The sequence below is a fragment of the Delphinapterus leucas genome, chromosome 6 (genome assembly GCF_059928025.1).
Source record: "Delphinapterus leucas isolate spDelLeu-1000000601 "Yukka" chromosome 6, BTC_Dleu_Yukka2, whole genome shotgun sequence".
Classification (NCBI taxonomy): domain Eukaryota; kingdom Metazoa; phylum Chordata; class Mammalia; order Artiodactyla; family Monodontidae; genus Delphinapterus; species Delphinapterus leucas.
Genome location: NC_143134.1, coordinates 90,150,390 through 90,168,612, shown reverse-complemented (window position 1 = coordinate 90,168,612; position 18,223 = coordinate 90,150,390). Strand labels below are relative to the sequence as shown.

General features: G+C 48.0%; 1 protein-coding gene across 3 annotated transcripts in view; it reads right to left on the bottom strand.

The window, feature by feature from the left end:
* Nucleotides 1-331: 331 nt before the first annotated feature.
* Nucleotides 332-18,223, bottom strand: part of FRMPD1 (FERM and PDZ domain containing 1) — a 133,503-nt gene continuing 115,611 nt past the window's right edge. For all 3 annotated transcript variants that reach the window (XM_089913421.1, XM_022600267.3, XM_089913422.1), the window contains 9 exons: nt 17,819-17,944; nt 16,584-16,703; nt 15,599-15,735; nt 14,438-14,564; nt 14,199-14,294; nt 12,249-12,431; nt 11,286-11,433; nt 8,245-9,051; nt 332-5,513 (listed from right to left, as the gene is read on the bottom strand). In XM_089913421.1, the coding sequence (XP_089769547.1) occupies nt 3,133-5,513; nt 8,245-9,051; nt 11,286-11,433; nt 12,249-12,431; nt 14,199-14,294; nt 14,438-14,564; nt 15,599-15,735; nt 16,584-16,703; nt 17,819-17,944 (4,125 nt within the window). In that variant the 3' untranslated portion in view covers nt 332-3,132. The remainder of the gene's footprint in view (nt 5,514-8,244; nt 9,052-11,285; nt 11,434-12,248; nt 12,432-14,198; nt 14,295-14,437; nt 14,565-15,598; nt 15,736-16,583; nt 16,704-17,818; nt 17,945-18,223) is intronic.

Genomic DNA, 18,223 nt, shown 5'->3' with positions numbered 1-18,223 from the left:
ACCCCGCGCCCCCAGGGAAGATTGGCTCATCCCAGCCCCATCTTGGCACTCTTCGTTTTCTTTATTTCAATCTTCACCTATCAGTAATCTTTTTTTTTTTCCTATGTCTTCCCTGCTGATTATAAGTTCCTCGAGGGGACTTACATCTATCATGTTAGTGATTGTATTCCCGGTGCCAATGCAGTAAATATTTGTCAACAGGATAAACAAACAAGTGATTTTTCTCCCTTCTTGAGAAAAACTTACCTTCCTATCTACCAAAATCAAAACCTGACACACAATAGCTACTCAATCAATACTTTTTTTAAAAACAAAACTACTTTATTTTTATAAATTTATTTATTTATTTTTGGCTGTGTTGGGTCTTCCTTGCTGCATGTGGGTTTTCTCTAGTTGCAGAGAGCAGGGGCTACTCTTCCTTGCGGTGCGCGGGCTTCTCATCGTGGTGGCTTCCCTTGTTGCGGAGCACGGGCTCTAGGCGCGCGGGCTTCAGTAGTTGTGGCTCACAGTCTCAGTAGTTGTGGATCATGGGCTCTAGAGCGCAGGCTCAGTAGTTGTGGTGCACGGGCTTAGTTGCTCCATGGCATGTGGGATCTTCCCAGATCAGGGCTCGAACCCGTGTCCCCTGCATTGGCAGGCGGATTCTTATCCACTGCGCCACCAGGGAAGTCCCCAATCAACACTTCTTGACATACTAGTTCTAATTAATGCTGCCTCCTACAGGAAGCCTTCCCTGATCACCACTCCCCCCAACACCCCCAAATTACTTCTCTCCTCTGAGCTCTTACAGCACCTTATCTGTTCTCTTTGGTAGTCCTGAGCACACCATGCCTTAGGTAGGTCTCTATCTCTACATGTCATCTTACCTCTCGGACCAGGAGCCCTTGCAGATAAGATTCTCACCCAACTATTTACATCCATAATCCTACATCAGGCACCCTGGCATGGGTGTACCATAAATGTTTGTTTAAAGAAATAAATCCGCCAATATGTTGGTGGGTGGAAAAATGAAGGAGTGTAAATATCCAGTCGTTTCTCAGTCATTAAACAATTGATTCCTGTGTTGGGGAGTAGGCAGTCCTGTCCTGCTTTCATGTAGGGAGCTGTGTATCTCAGAGAAAGTGCTAAACATGGCAAACCCCCTGTATTTTAGCTTCTCAACAAGCGATGAGGGGTTGCTTCAGAACTTCTGGGACTTAGTACACCTCATGGAGGCTCAGAGCAAAAATGCTGGCTCCATACAGTAGCAACCCAAGGAAGCTAACGGATTTGAGGGGAGAGGAAGCAAAGGAAGAAGGAAACAAAACATCTGAGTGCCTGTGCCTGAGGCTTCACAGTCTCCATCCTGCCTTCCATGAGAATTTATTTCTCACAATAATGCTGAATGTGTATTATATAACAATCTCTAGTTTGGGTGTTGTGTTGATAAGAAAATGTATTCAAGTTATCCAAATAAGGCATCTGGCACATTGTAGGCCATCACTAAATGAGACTAGTGTTATTTCCTTTTGTCATTTGGGGAAAATGAGGCTCAGAGAAGCACCTATAACAACACTGCCAGGATTCAAGCTCTGATTGCGTTGAAGTCCTGAGCTCCTTCCCTAAGTTTGTGAACACAGTAAAAGTATTCAAGTCCTGTTTAGCATCATACAATTTTTAGTATTTGGGTGTCCTATTGTTCCTATTTTCCATTGTCATGAAATCACTTTAAATCTATTTTCAAGAGCCTTATTTAAATTTTATTCAAAGTATTCTGTGAAAAGAAAGAGGCCTTTAAGAAAATAAATCTTTTCCTGGCACTAGTACTGGTTAACTGGCTACTAAGTAACTGGTAACAGGGGATGGGTAGATTCTCTTCTCTTCTCCCCAAATATTGCTTTCCTTCTGATTGGCAAGAGCTTGGGTATGTCACTTAACACCCTCACCTTTGCCCTGCTTTTGCTGGGTGAAGGAGAGAAATTAGGGAACCTTAGAGGAGACAAATTGCAGAGGAAGCACTGAGCCCACAACTGATCAGGAGCCCCAGGAGGACCGCTTGAGTAAACTCTGATAGCCCAAAGTGAGTGTCTAAACCACCTTTTGCCTGGACAGAAAAGCCAGGGGAAAAAGACCTCCCAAGGCTGTCTTCAGGTCAGTTTTCCTGGAGTCTGAAAACAAAATGCAAGGAAGGGTTTCATACTAGGAGAAGAATCCATAAACTTTGGGGATTATTACTAACTTTTTTTGAGTATTTACTAGATTTCTACCCTACAAAGCAGACACTAGTATCCCCAATATTCAGAAGAGAAAACCAAAGCACTGAGAGGTTAAGTAGCATGTCCGACCAAGGTCCCACCAAGATTAACAGGGATTAAATGGCTCTACTGGAATTAGTGAGAAAGGTTCTGAATATATTTCTTTTGCTCTAATATTATTCTTAAAAAGGCAAATCTAATTCAGGGTTTTAATGTTTGCCTTTTTAGATATTTAAAACGGATAGAGGGTGGAGTCAATTTCAGGTAACACACAGAGCACACACCTGGATATGGGGGGCCAGGCAACTAAGGTGCTTACTGCCACCTAGTGGCAACCTATGCTTATCGCAGCGAGGCCGCCAAGAATACCAGGCCTCCAGGCGCAGGTGCTGCAAACCAAAACTTGTGAAGGTGGAATCTATCAAATATCCCAAGTATTCACTCCTATTTGCAGAGGTTATTGCCAAATCAGTGTGATGTGAGAAGTCAAGACAATTTTTCAGTGGCTCCACCTTCCTCCCTCATCCCTGCCTTCTTGGGACAGTTTGTGGCTTCTTGCTTCCACACTCGCAGGGTATGCTCCTCCTAGGGTACACACATTACTGATGGCAATCTGCTTATCTGTACCCACCCAGAGGGGCTGTGAGCATCCTGGCCAGGGGCAGAGGCTTGTCTTACTCATCTTTATGAATAAGCCAGTGAATGTTTGTTGAACAAATATGAGCGGATGCTTTTGGCCCAAACTTGTCATCACTCTGTATGATTCAGGCAAAGATTAAGCAGCAGTTTATTTGAAGACTCTAAATAATAAACATTTGAGAGGGGTGGGCAGAGGAATGGTAGGAGCTGCTCAGGGAAGTGTCCAGGGCAGGGCAGGGGGTCTGGCCAACTGGCCCTCTCACAGGGCAGTGGAGAACCAGAACTTCTGGGTCAAACAGAATACAGCAGCTGTGAGGGCCGTACACTGACGGGCCAAGAGTTTCACACTCAGGTCATGGTAGCCTCTCTCGCAGGTGAGCTTAGCGGCCTCCACAAACTGGTGGTAGGTGTACACCACATCCCTCAGGTTCCCCGCTGCCTCTCTGTGTCGGGTGGAGCAGCGGCTGCAGGCTGTGAACTGGAAGCACAGGCCGGCCAGCTGGACCAGGTGCTGGAAGGTGTCGCGCACAGCACCCTGCATCTCCTCGGGGGACTGGTCCATTCTGATCACGTGCTGACAGCTCAACAGGAGCTTTTGGGAGCCCATGCAAAGGCGGCTCCGGCTTTCAGAAAAGTGCCAGGTGCACTTCTCGGGAGGGTGCGTGTTCCCATTTCCCCAGGAAGCTTCTAAAATGTTCTCTAATTCCAGCAAGCTCTCCGTGAGTTGGATGAAGCCCTCGGGGGTGCTGGCAGGGGCAGCTTTCAGCTGTCTCAGAGCCCTGGCGCAGTACTCTGGCCAGATGTGGCTGTTCCTCGACAGGGGCTCAGTGCTGCAGCTGTGGACCCGGGCAGGCCTCCAGGGTAGGGCCAGCTGGCCTCCTGCAGAGGGTGGTGAGGTGAGGGGGGCTGTGGGGTGTGCTTCCAGGCCCCTGTCTTCCTCCTCCGTCTCTGGCTGCAGGCCACGGAAGCATGTGGCATAGGAGAACTGGCAGCTGCACTGCTCCATCCCAGTTCTAGGGGCCACAGTCTCATTCACGCCTGCAAACCCCGAAGATGTGGCCGTCCTGAGACTGGCAGAAACTTTAGGATAGCTTTCTGGGGCAAAGCACAGGAAAGACTTCTCATTAGGAAGGCACATGCTAGGGCTTTTGTCTTTGCTTTCTGGCAGTGAACAATGATTTGAACCTTCTAAGTGGGGCTCCTCTTGAGAACACGGTAGTGGCTCTGGCAGAGAAGGCCCTGGATTCAAACAGACCTGCTGAGGAGTGTCCCTAGGGGTGGTATCTTCCCCTATCACATGGTTAGGTGGCTCTGCCTTGACCTCCAGAGGGAAAGCTGATGAAATGGTCTGGTCCCTAAGCAAGAAATCCAGGTCTAAATCCAGCTCTGCCAATAGTTTTTGTTCTTGGGCCTGGCAGGCTTGGCCTGGGGTTTCTCTGCTTTGTCCTTGGGGGTCTCTGGGGGAATGTGGTGGGGTCTGTTCAGTCCTTGTTACAGGAGTCTCCAAGGAGAGGGAGGCTACCATGCCACCAGCTGGACCACTGACACCAACAGTCTGTTGAACAGCATTCAACACGTCACCCTCGGGGTCACCTGGATCCTTCTCAGATTCATCATGAAATAAGTTGGTGCCATTTTTGTTTGTAACTTCTCTATCATGTTCCAAAGATAGTTGTCCTTGCTGCTCCTCCTTTGTAGGGAAAGAAGCCATCTTCTCTTCTGAATTTATTCCACATTCACCACTTCTAGGCCTGTCTTGAGGAGACAACAGAGACCCTGTGTCCTGGGGGGCAGTTTCTTGCATGTGATTTGTAAACAGAGATCCCAGTCCTCTTTCTATCTGGACTCCTCCCAGCTCTAGTGTGTCTCCTTGAGAGATATTATGTGGCCCTGGGCTGATGGTCAGGCAGATTCTGTCTGGGTTCAAGTCAGCACTGGAGAGGGAGGAGGTGCTGTCCCCAAGCTCCATGGCAAGTTCTCGGGGGGCACTGCCATCCGAGTCTTGAAATGGAGATGAGGTCTGGGGAAGCCCTACCTGAGCCGTATCTGGGCCAGATAAGCCTGGGTTGGGACTGTGAGGAGTGTTTTCTGGGGAACTGGCAACACTGGCGGTCAGAGGGGCAATCCCAGAATTCTCTTTATGGCTGGGGTCAATCCGGAGGCGAATGGCAGAAATAGAAAACACTCGAGAGTCGATGACCGACTTGGTTTCCATGGTCTCTGGCTCCATCTCCATGGCCCGGGAGGCTGGGTTTTTGCTCTTGGTCTCCCTCAGGGGAGCCAGCAGCCCCAGGGCCTTGGTCTCCAGGAGGCCAGGCTCACCCTGCACGTCTTGCAGACAGGACACAGTTGGGGAGGGTGCACTGAGGGCCAGGTAGGGCTCCCGGTCATAGTAGCACACGTCATCCACGCTCTCCAGGGAGGCTGATGGCATCAGGGGAAATGAGACCTGACAGGTGTAGTCGGTCTTTAGGAAAGACCTTCTTTTCCTCAGGGTCTTGGCATACTTTTTCACCCCTCCCCTTCTGCTTGGCTCTCTTCCCCCTGGCTCAGGATTCAGGCTGTCCTCAGGGCTGCAAGTGCTGGCCTTATTCTGTGAGCTTGTGGCACTGGTTTCTGCAGCAGAAGCAGCTCTGAGCCCTGAGAACCAAGAAAGAAAAAAGAACATGAAAAGCACAACAACAAAGAGACTTGTAGATCTTGGGCTCAGGACTCAGGATTGCCTGGGTTCAAATCCTGGCTGGGCTGTGTAACCGTGGGCATGTTAAATCTTGAGCTCCTCAATTTCCTCTTCTGAAAGATGGGGATGATCACCGTGGGATACCTTTTTTGGTTCTTGGTTGCCCAAGATCCATTGCCTTATCTTTTGGTCACAGTACCCCAACTTCCTTTTGGGCAATGACATCTCCCCAGTGGTTACAGTCTGCTGGAACTATTAATGAAGGGGCCCTATCCACATCAGCCAAGTGGTCAGATTTATGACCTAGAAAGTCAGTCACAAAATTTCCTAAAATTTCAAACTCAAACACATTGATTAAAAAAACACAAAAAACACAAAAAACAGTAGAGCCCGTTCTTTGCAGCCACAGTATCCTGACAGTACAATGAAGAATCCTGCTATCCCACCCCCGATCTGGTTGCTGCCTGTGTCTGAACCAGGTCTTCACCTCTGCTGGCAATTCTCTAAGCTATCTTACATCCTTTCAACACTTTCTCTCCGTGCTTACATTAACCCAAGTCAGTCAGTACCAGTGGTGTCGATCAGCACTGCCACGCTGGTTAGATGACTTAGTACGTATCAAGCTCCTGGCACAAGGCCTGTGCCTAATGGGTGTTCACTAAAGGGAGCCAGTGCTGTCATTGTTATGATTGTCACTACATGGGTGAGGGTCCCAAGCGAGCTTTCTTTTGACAAAAAGTGGCTGTGACTCTCAGTCATGGGCATGAGGGGTCTTGCACATACCAGGATGGATCTTTCTGCAAGGAGATGCACTTTTGTGAAGAAGTCCTGGGAATCAGCCAGAAGGAATTAAGATCACAGGCTAGCACCTGAGAATCAGGGGGCTCTTAGACTCAGACCAGTGTTTTGCACCCTGGCTGAACTTTATTAAAAACTTCATCAAATCCTAGGCTGCTCCTCAGACCTCCTAAATCAGAATCTCTGAGGCTGGGGTCTAGGAATATACAATATTTTAAACAGGTCCCTTGGGTGATTTCGATGTTTTGGAATTCCAGCCACATTTTGGAATTGCCGCTCTAGGCCACCTACAGCCACTGACCAAGGGTGTTTCTGAAGCCTAAAAAGGGAGAGGCTCCCACACTGAGTCAGGGGCCAGACCAGACCCCAGGCTCAGGAGTCCCAGGTCTGGGCTGTCTCCCCAGCTCCTCACTGGCTCTCTGTAAAAGAGGGAGTGTCCAGTGTGGACCTTATATCCCTGACTGGACTCCCATAAAGGAAGGCCTTGACTGATGGTCTGTCTCACACCCATCTTGCCTCTAGCATAATGGCTGACCCAGAAGGGCAAGGCTGGGGGCATGGATGGCAGTTGGCTGGGTTCTGTGGGAAGCAGGGCACAATCTGGCCATAGGTTTCTAGGTCAGTTAACGAAGTCAGGGTAGATGGTGGAGAGTGCATTCATTTATCCATTTAGCAGCAACCGCCAGGCACTATGTGCCAGGACACAGAGATGAGTGTGAAACGCACAGTTCACACTCAAAGAAGTTTTCAGTTTAGTGAAGGAGAGAAACATCAATACAAAAATCACACAAATAAATATGCAACTACAGGCAGTGCCAAGTGCCAGGCAGGAGGCACCCAGGGTGTGTGACAGGGATGGGGAGACCTGCCCTAGTCCTGGCAGTCTGGTTAATATTCCCAGAGGAAGTGAATTTGAGGCCTGATAGATGGATGGGCATCAGCAAGCAAAGATCAGGATGAGGAATGTTTCAGGTGGAAAGAGCAGCATGTGCAAAGGCTGGAAGTAGAAAATAACTGGGCACTTTTAAAGAATGGCAAGGAGGTCTGTGTGGCAGGAATGCATGGACAGGGCTCGGGGGAAGGAGAGAAACAGGCAGAGGCCATGTCACAGAGGGCCTCAAGAAGCCTTGCAGGGGCTGCTAAGAAGCTGGCCTTTCTCCCACGAGCAACGGGAAACCACTAGAGGGCAGGGCACAACAGGAAAGGGCTGGAACAAAGAAAAGGGCTGCAGCTTCCCCAGCTCTTAGTAGGTCACCCCTAATGTCTGTGTGCTATTTTCCAATTTTCTTCTTCAGAGTTCAGAGTGAGTGTGTGTGTGTGTGTGTGTGTGTGCGTAAATGTCCCGCAAGGATCTCTGGTCAGCTTAGGAAGTCATTCTGTGTGGAAAGACACCCCACACCCTTTGTGGAGGAAGGGACGAGGATCCGGAAAGAAACATGATCCCCCTGCCTTATGTCCGGGTCCCTTCACGGCCACCAACAGCCTGTCAGTTAGGTTCTTTTTGTTTCAAGGCCTCATTTAAAGCTTTGGGGTCAACAATGGCACAGCTGCTTCCCTCTGCTGGGCTGTCAAACCCTTTTCTTTCTGTGTAAATTCTGTCCATCTTACAACACCTGGCCCATTTGCTGCCTCTTCTGGGAAGCCTTCCCTGATTGCCACTGTTGAATTAATGCCACCCATCTCTGCCTGCCCACAGTTCTCTGAACCTCCCTTGTAGCCCTTACTTGAAGTCGGGATGCCCATAATGTGATCCACTGAGCCCAGCTGGCCCACCTCAAAAGAGAACAAGGACCGTGCTTTACCTACCTGTTTTCCCATCAAGCTTGGCCCCTGACCCCGGTGGGTACTGAGGAGCTCCCTGCACAATCCACAGACCTGCGAGGGAGGGCTCACCTGAGGAGGCATCTGGGGGTGTGAGCTTGTCAGCTGCATCATAGTATTCCTCATCCGAACTGCCATCCTCCAAGGCCAGCGGCAGGCACAGGGCCAGCGCTTGCAGCGTGGAGCTGGGCTGGGCCTCAGGCCCTCCCTGCTGGGCCCAGGCTGCCAGGCCCCGACCCTGCCGGGAAGCTGTGCTGTCCGAGCTGTCACTCAGGTGGCTGGCGGGGGAGACATTGGTGCACAGGTTGTAGTAGTCAATCTGGCTGCCCTCGTACATCCTGGGGTCCAGCCTGACCGCGCTCAGTTCCGGTCCCCAGCTGAATGTGTCAGGAGCGGGACTCTCAGAAAACTCTGTCTTCTGGCACTCAGGGTTGGCTCTCCGAGCCAGGTCCAGGAGACAGAGAAAGCCACTGGTTTCGATCCTGCTTCTCTCCTCTTGGCTGTCAGAATCAAGATTCTCTGGGAAGCCTACTGAGCCCAGGTGGAAGAAGCCGGAGCTGCTGGAGGAGCAGGCGTCCAGGTCATCCTCTTCCAGGGCATCCATGGACTCGCTTGAGCCACTGGTCCTGCAGCCTCGGCTCTCAGCGTTGGCCGAGTCCGATGCCTCAGACTCAGCACTGTCTGTTTTGCTGCTAGCCCCGCAGGTGCTTGGGCCTTTCTCGGCCACCTCAGGCGTGGAGCTGTCCCCAGGAGGCTGCTCCTCTTCTACAAGTGGTCTGCAGGGGCCCAGCTTCAGCAGGTGTCTGTCAGAGAGGGGCTCCAACACGCAGTCCACTTCAGAGGACTCCTCGGAGTCACTGCATGCCCTGGATTCGTAGCCTGAAACACAGGAGACACCAAGGGTTAAAAACAGCATCTGGGGACAGGCAGATGCTTATGTATCCTCCCGCCCCCTCTCTGCCTGCCCTCCCAGTTTCCAGATGAGAGGACTGAGGTTCAGAAGGGTGACAGGCCCAGGTCATGCTACACTGACTGACACAGGGTCCATGGGACTCCAAATTCCATGTTCTCCACACAGTGTCAAGTCTCCTTTCCCACATCTATCTGAACAACCACTAAAGGAGACAGGATTACCTCCATATCCAAAAAGATCTATCTGTCCATGGAAACATCTGGGTATTTAGTTGGTTTCCTAAGGCCCTCCTAAAACTCTCAGCTCTCTTGTCCTGACTGGGCATCAAAATCAGATAGGGAATCATATTAAAAAAACAAAACAGAACAGATCCCTGGACCTAGCCCTGATGAACTGAGTCTGATATCTAGGGAGTGAGGCCCAGGAATCTGTATTTTAGCAACTTTATTGGGGGTTCTGAGGCTGCTAGGCTGGCACCATTCTGAAGCCTGGCCTAGGGACCTACTGGTGCCACAGGGCTTTTAGGAAAGTTAAAAGTCATCCACTACTGGCACTTGGGAGGGATTCATGGTGAGAGTGTTGGGGGGGCATTGAGCCAGGTCTCCAGTTTCTCATGCACCATAAGCCTCCAGGTGTGATCCTTCTAAACTTCTCTCTGATCACATTACACTCTATTTAAACCCTCTTTTGGTTTCTCTTGTCTACAGGGAAGCACCTAAGCTCTCCTACTAAGGTTGGGGCCTCTCACAGGATGGCCCTGATCCCCTCAGCAGCCTGGTCACCCTCTAACAGGATGGCCCATACCCCTCCTCAGCAACTTTGTCACCCTGTCACAGTGCAGCCCCCACCCCTTCTCAGCAGCCTGGTCACCCACTGCAGCCTTCCCATGCTCCAGCCACTACAGGGAGCTTCTCACACATCACGACCTTACCCTTCGTGTCATGCCTCCATTGTGTCCCCTCTGCTTCAAAGGATCTCTCCTCCCTTCTTTGCCTGGTTAACTCCACCATGTTCTTCATGACCTCTTTCAAATACCTCCTGCTCTGGAGGCCTCCTGTGACCACTGCCGCCTGCCCTGCGCCCCCAGCAGGCCTCCACAACAGCACCACTCCATGGGGCGCTGTCTCCCTGACCATATTCAGAAGTATCATCCCTTGTTCATAAATTGTGTGAAAGACAAAGGTAACAAGCACACAGAATCTTCACTTCCTAATTATTTTACTTTAGTCTCATCCAGTATCTATGACTACTTATGCCTATTTTATCCACATGGAGGAAATGCCATGTAATGGTGCGTTACTGAGCACCTCTCCCCGCCTTCGTGTTCAGTGACAGCACATCGGGGGCTTGAAATTAGTCATGGTGGGAGTGTTTATGCCATGGAAATAGGCAATTGCTTCAAATTAGAATTCTGTTTTGTTTTGTTTTATCCCTGCAGAGACAGTTGTTAAACATTTATCAGCAAACCACTGGGAAAATGCTGCATCAATACTGCTGAAGCACCAAGGGAGGAAAGGGGGGGTGGGATGAATTGGGAGATTGGGATTGACATATATACACGAACTAATATGTATAAAATAGATAACTAATGAGAACCTGCCGTAGAGCACAGGGAACTCCACTTTGCTGCGCGGTAGACGCTAACACAACGTTGTAAAACAGCTATACCCCAATTAAAAAAAAAGTAGTGCTGAAGCAAAGCCTGGTAGAAACTGGGAGTTGGCCTGGGAAAATGTTCATCTCATCTGGCCTCCCCTACTTCATTCCTTACATCATATGATTTTCCCTTCTATCTCCAGGTACCCCCTTCTTCTAAACATGTGAGGTTGAGAATTTTTATTATAATTCAAGAAAATGCAAAAGAGTGCCCAGGAATGGGAAGAGAAGCTAGGTCAGCTGTATTTTCTGAACAAATAACTGACATCTTGTTTTACCGGCAAAGAAAGATAAAATGCAGTGGATCTTAGAGATGAGTTTAGAAAATACTGCAGGGAATCAGAGACCTTCCAAAGCCTTCTTTGGCTTTAGGGGACTCTCAGGTACAAAGAAAGCTTCTCTATTTAGGATTTTGGAAAGATCAACTGCTTACTTCCACTTGGAGTCTCAGATCCATTCAAGGTACCACCTCTTTTTAGGCTGTCCTGACCTACAAGGTAGTGAAGTGGGCCTGTCCTTACTGGGGCAAGCCTCAGCGCCTCACCTTCTTCAGCGGATACCCGGTGCCCCTGTTGTTTGTTTCCCGGCCAGAGGAAAACGGAGGTAACTGGGTCGACATATAGCCTGTAGTACCCAGCAATCAGGCAGGCTAGGTCTTTTGCACTGTTGGATTCCAGCAGCAAAGTCAGAACCTTTGAAAGTAAAGAGAGCTCTTATGTTTATAAAAGGCTAAGGGATAGATAGTCTGAAGACTGACAACAAGGCCATGTGGCGCCAGTGAGAGATTCCAACTAAATCCAGCCACGGTCCACAGGCAGGCCCCCTGGTGTCCCATTTTCTCATCTACAAGACTTGAAATGAGTGTGCACACGTGTGCACACCCACAACTACACATGCATGCACACACACTCACACATGCACAGTGGGATCCTCCCATCCAATCTCCACAATGTCTCCTGTCCCCCATCCCAACCACCCTACCCTGTTCATTCATACCATGGGGCCCCTTCAAGACCTGACCTGGAAAAGGAAAAGAAGCAGGAGCGAGTAGAGAAGGAGGATAGGGGGATAAGAAGAATGAAGCACCAGCCCTGAGCATGTTGGGATTAAATCAAAGGAAGGCAGGATAACTGTAGGACCTTCCAGAGAGGCTCAGGAAGTACCCCACACCATTTACCCATTTCAACTGCTGCCACCCAAAGTCCTGGGCAGCCATTCTGGTCCCATGCATGTAATAAAACCCTCTGGTGCTCCCATCTAAGTTTCTGAACCCATCAGGAAAGTACATGGTCCAGCTCAGTTTATATAAAAAACCTTTTAGGACCTGTCCAGGAAAATGCACCCTGTTCATCACTTTCCCTTTGATGGGACAGAATGGACAATTCCATCTCTTAAGCAAATGTTGGACATTAGACTTTCTTAATATCCAAACTCATATAAACTACCCTTGAATATTTAGCCCCAGATTCCAGACGCTGGACTCAAAAATCTCTTCCCCACGTATTACCTTGATGTTCTGAAGATGCACTTTGACCATGCTCACTTTCTCAGACTCTTCTGTCAGCTCTACACGACTGATGTTTGCAAACTCTGCCAACGTGGACATGATGTTGAGTTTACTGTTGATAATGTGGCTAATGCCATACTTGGCTCCAACTAGAAGGGCAATGTAGGATTCTCTATCCTGTAACTGCAGAAGGCGGGAAAGGGAATTAGTTTCCATTCACAAGCTAGTGAAAAAATACATTATACATGTAGGACATGATACCTCTCTTTGCAAACCCCTTGATTCTTATTTCAGGTCCTTACCACCACTCCCCTAGACTACCAAGTTAGATGATAGCCTAACCTGGGCCCCATCTACAGATAAATTAAGTATAACTTTATCTCCCATAATACACTTCACAATAGAGAATCAAACCACAGGACTTTGACCTGTTCCATAAACACAACCATATAGTTTCACACCTATGTACCTATATGCATGCTGTGCCCTCCTCTTGGAATCCCTTGGCTGTCATCACTATCTACTGAAATCCTGACCCTTCTTTAAAAGCTTCCATCAAAACCTGCTGCCTACAGAAAACATCGGCCTGACCTGCTCCTCAAACCACAACAGTCCTTTTCCTCTGTGTTGTTTTCACACCATATCCTCTGCACTTCTCTGATAGCACTAAGGTAAGACTTCTTACTGTAATTTTTTGTATTTAAGTCATATTCCATGCTAAGGTCCCTGACAACAGAGTCTGCATGTATCTACATTTGTAACCCCCAGTGCCCAGCAAGCACCCTGAGCCAGTTCAACGTGGTTGGTTTCTCCTCCCACTACCAGCTCTTTCCTTAGACAAGAAAGGTAAAGAGGAGCTGGGGATGGGACCTAGACAGTTGGCAGAGGGCAGGTTTAGCCCCTGGGAAAAGTGGGCAGTTTTTCTTGTACTTTCAAGTTTCCTTGCTGTGATCTAGTCTCTTTTCTACCATTTAGTCCTCTACTTGTACAAAGACTCAATCTATTTTTCCCTTCCTCTGACTATCTGATGCTCTTCCTTTCTCTCAAAACACTGATTCTCTTTTTCCATTTACATTGTTAGGTCAGCAGTCTGATTAAATTGACCCATCACTGCTGTAAATGACTGAGAGGCACACCAAATGCACTGAAAGGAGTTTTGCTATTATAAACTATATATATAAAACTGGTAAATTGTCTGGCTTTGTGCTGGAGAGTTCTGGGGCTGACTGAGTGGTGAGGGAGAGTTCCCTTAGGCCACACCCCCCCATCACTGACTGCGGCAAAGCACATAGCTCTAGGCCTAGGCTCCAAAAAGCAGGCCAGGGGAGGAATGGGTAACACAGCAGGGGGCTCTTTTGCTTCTCTTTTCCCTTCTCACCCTTCCACCCCTTACTTCTTCCCTTCTTCTGAACAATCGGGGCCCCAGCATGGCAGTCAGTCTAACATTCTTATCTTTCCTTTGTGATTTCCATTTTTTCCTCTTTACCTTCATATACCCAAAGCTCCAGGGTAAACTTCTTACAGTACCCTGCCCTCAAAACGCCTTTCCTCTGTACTGAAATCTGGCCAAATCCAACCTTCTTGCCTTTCCTTAACCCCTTCTTCCCCACTCAACCTGAAGCTAGCAGTGGTGGCCTCTGTCATTAAAAACCCCACAGCAATGGTCCTGTGCCTCTTGTGGCTTTGCTTTGTCTTGTTGGGTGCCTTGCTCCATCATTTTAGGGTGGGAATCACATCTCATTCAGCTCTGCCTCTCCCAGCACCTGTCAGAGAGCTGGCTCTAAGCAATGTCTTGATAGACACTCCCTAATGGCGTAATATTTAGTTTCCCAAACAAATTCTAGTCCATGACCCAGTCCTCAGGAATTTTAGGCTAACAGATACATTGATCTTCAGAGAACCTCTTGCAACCTTTATAAGGATAGGACCCCACAGTTCTTTAATACATACCATTAAAGTAGCATTAAAGATTTTCCCACCATATGTCTTGAGTTCCCCAAGGATCTGTAGATAATTTAAACGTAGCTGGGCAGCAGAAATAAGTTGCTTAAGTAAGGAAAAAAGAAAATGAAAAAGACTGTTGAAGTCAGAGTTTTCATTTGTCTAAAATGCAGTCAATGTTGAAAATTCTTTCCCTGAGGTTTCACAACAGACAGCTGTGTGATCGACAAGGGCTGTGGCTACATTACCTTCTGTCTGGGTTCCAGCAAATTCTGGTTCCTCTTCATGTGGAAGCTGATGGCTTTCTTGATGTCTTTTCCTTTCATGTTTCGTAGCAAAGTTGGAGATATAAAGTTCTCTATTCCCCAATCCTTCCTGCCACAAGACATTGGAGACAAGGAGGCCCATTTTTACAGTGTACTTGACTCTAATGAAGAGCATAATTATATTTGATTCAGTACTTAGTGTTCTAAGAATACTGTAATTATAAGCTTCTTTTTCAGCAGAAGATATATATGGCTGGTTTTGTGGAGTGTATGTAAATATATACATGAAGAGTGTGTGTGTAATTATCTATCTATCTATCTATCTATCTATCTATCTATCCATCCATCCATCGATTCAAACACACACACACTCCACAAAAACCAGCCATTCAGGAATTAAACCCCATGGTCATTCTAGGAGCTCATTACTCATCACACCTGTATAGCACACTCTCATGGGGCAACACATAGCACCTGTGAATCCCTGAGGCCATGCTTCAGAATGATGCCAGGCTAACAGCCTCAAAACCTCCCAACAAACTCATTAAAAATACAGAGTCTCAGGTACCACTCCCTAGAGATTTGACCTAGTATATCAGGGGTAAGGCCAAGGATTTGTTTTATTTTTTAAAATATAATTCCCCATCCGATTTTGATGCTCAGGCAAGAGGTTAGCAAATCGGGGTGACACCACACAGAGCAAGGTGAAATTTTAAGCTGAGAATCAGGAGGTATCAGAACCTCAGGACTTGAAACTACCCTAATAGGAATCTAAGGCAACACAACTGGTTCACACCAAATGAGTCTTCAAGGCATTCCTGCCCTCAGAAGAGCTTTATGCTGAAGTTGTCAACTGATTTCCCGAGACATCCTCCCAGGAACTGGGAAATTACAAAGGGATCCTGTGTCATTCCATCTGGAGTTGGTTTCTGCCCCAGAGGGAGCAGCCAGGTTCTGATATCTGGGGAAGCCAGGCTGGGTTGGACAGGGTGGAGAGGGAAATGAATGGGAAGACAACAGGCAGATGGGTAGGTGGGTGACTATCAGCTTTCTGTGAATCCGGCCATCCTGGCCCAGGGCCAGCCAAGTTACAAATGCAACACAGCTGCTGCTGGCGGGACACAGAAGTCCCCTGCCACTCACTCTATGTATTTCAAAGAGATCTTCTGTGGCTGGGCACATGCGTAGATCCGCTCCTGGATGTGCAGGGCCGCGAGCCGGAGCGCAGAGCTGCATTTCATTTCCACGGCAAAGCGCTCCTGGAGCACATCGCTGCAGCTCTAGGAGAGATTAGATCAGAGGAATTGGGAAACAAGAACAGATTGTGTTCCTTGTTCTCTCAGGTGAAAGGCAGCTTTGAGACCTGGCTCTGCCAATTCTGGGCTGTGTGACCTTGGTTACTTGACTAAGACTAACTGCGCACTGGTACTTCCCCTTGATAAATGAGGATAGTCACATCTACCTTATATGGCTTCTCTGAGGTTTAAATTAGATAATGCATTTGAAAGCAGGTATAGGGACGCTGTGTTATTCAAATATAAAGTACTGCTGCTGTTGTTGTTATTATTTGCTGCCACCATTTTTATAAGACTTTGGACAATCAATACACCTAGTTATCTCACCTGTAAAATGGTGATGTCTCCCAAATGATTTTTTCATCAGAATAAAAATGACGTAATAAACCTCACCTAAGGAAATAGAACAGGTGGAACACCGGGCTAGGAGATCAAGGAACCCATTTTTGGCTCCACCACCAAATGGGGAACCCAGGCAAATTATGTGACCTTTCCAAGACCCAGTTTCATCATTTCTGAAGTAAGGTTCTGAAGTACTAATGCCCCTTTTAGCAGTAAAAACTGTAACTCTAAAGATCCTAAATGGTATTAGAAAATGTATCATCTACATTGAGGACTAAGCCTTAATTTCATTAATATATTGCAAATCTCCTAACATAGCAACTCAGTAACATAAAAAGGAATGCTGAGGGATAATCAGGCCCACTCTCCCTCAGATAAAGATAATCCCTACCAGGGAGCTGCTTAATTGCCTTGAGCTCATGTTCAAAATAACCCAATGTGCCCCCTTCGAGAACAACCACTGTTATTTTAGGAAGGGCAGACCGGGTCACCTGCAGATAGAGGTATTCAAAGGCTACTGGGTCTTCTTTCAGGAGGTCCAGGGGGTCCTTGGGAACAAAACACACCCTGAAGAGGCAGCGGTACTCATGTGACTCTTCCCTTTGTACCACCTGGGATGCGTAAGAGAGACACGATTCACCTTCGGCTTTTGTTCTCACAGTTATTCCACAAAACAACTTTTTTAAAAAGACAATGAAAGTCCCCAGAGATTTCAGTTTTAGTGCTTCCCCAGTCAGTGCAGACCTTTGCCGCCGATTTAACTTTCCCATGGGTATAAAATGTAAAAGGCTCAAAAGAGCAAAGTTTCCCATTGATCCCATCAACCCCTTTCCAGAAGAAATCTCTGGGTCTGGTTTCTTATATACTGTTCCAGAGACAGTCTATGTGTATATATGCTCCTATAAATGTACATTCTTTTCTTTTCCACAAATAATAGTATATTATACATTATATATATACATATCTATGTGTGTGTGTATGTGTGTGTGTGTGTGTGTGTGTGTGTGTGTGCGCGCGTATATCTCTCTCTCTCTCTCCTGTACCTTACTTCTTTTTCACTTCAATGATCTTAGTGATTTAACTTGATTTCTTTTTCAAATGCTAATGGAACAGAAGTGATTTAAAAACAGGTTTGTAAGCAGCAGTATTAGAAGATGAGTGACCATGGTAGGAATTCATCTGCAGTGAAGAATGCTCAGAGAGGCTTTCATGAGCTCATGCCTTGCTCATGCTGTTTTTCTTCTTAAAAATTATGGAACTGACCTGTGTTTGGCTTTAAAAAGCTAGTATGACAAATCACTGAGTGGCTGAAAGATTGAGTGGTACAGGTGGACTGACTGTGTTAGCCCTGTCCTGCCGTCAAGGACGAGCTCAGAGGGCAAGTCTCACAAAAAGAGCTTAGACACAGCAACAGATGCTTCCCTGACATCTCAAACGCAGCAGGTTCAGAGGAAGGTCATCAGAATTGGAAGCAAAAGATAGAGCTCTATTGGCTGTGTTACCTTGAGTAAGTCACCTTACTTCTCTAAGCCTCTGTCTCCTTGTCTGCAAAACAGAGGCCTGCCTACCTCATACAAAAACCAGGCTGAGTGAGCTCTGTGCCTTCTGGGCACAAGAAAGCGCATCAAACCTGCAGATGCACTCAGCCCTATACCCAAAGGTTCTGGCTGAGGCGTGCAGCTTGCCCAGCTCAGATCTCCTCACCAGGAGCAGAAGCAGGTGGTACCTGCTGGATGAGCTCCTCCTCGTGCAGCAGATGCAGCCGTGAGATGTTGTACTGCTCCTCCAGGGCCAGCGCAAAGTACTCCATACTTCGGATCGACAGCTTCTCCTTCACCGTGAGGATGATGTCCTGCAGGCACAGAGGCATAAGGGTCACTGAGGAACAGGCCAGCCCTCACGTTCAGGCACAGAGCAGGGAGGACTCCCTTCACTTTCCCTCTGCTCCTCGGTGCAGCTGGGGAGAGAAAGGCCTACACTGACCGGGTCCACTGCCAACGCAGGCAGCCAAATCTTGACGGGCCACATGTGGGACTTCTCATTGCCCCTCAAGGTCCTACACTCACCGCTCCCCTTCCCTCAAGGCTCCAGCACCACCCATACGGCCACCCTCTCTTGCTTTACTCGAAAG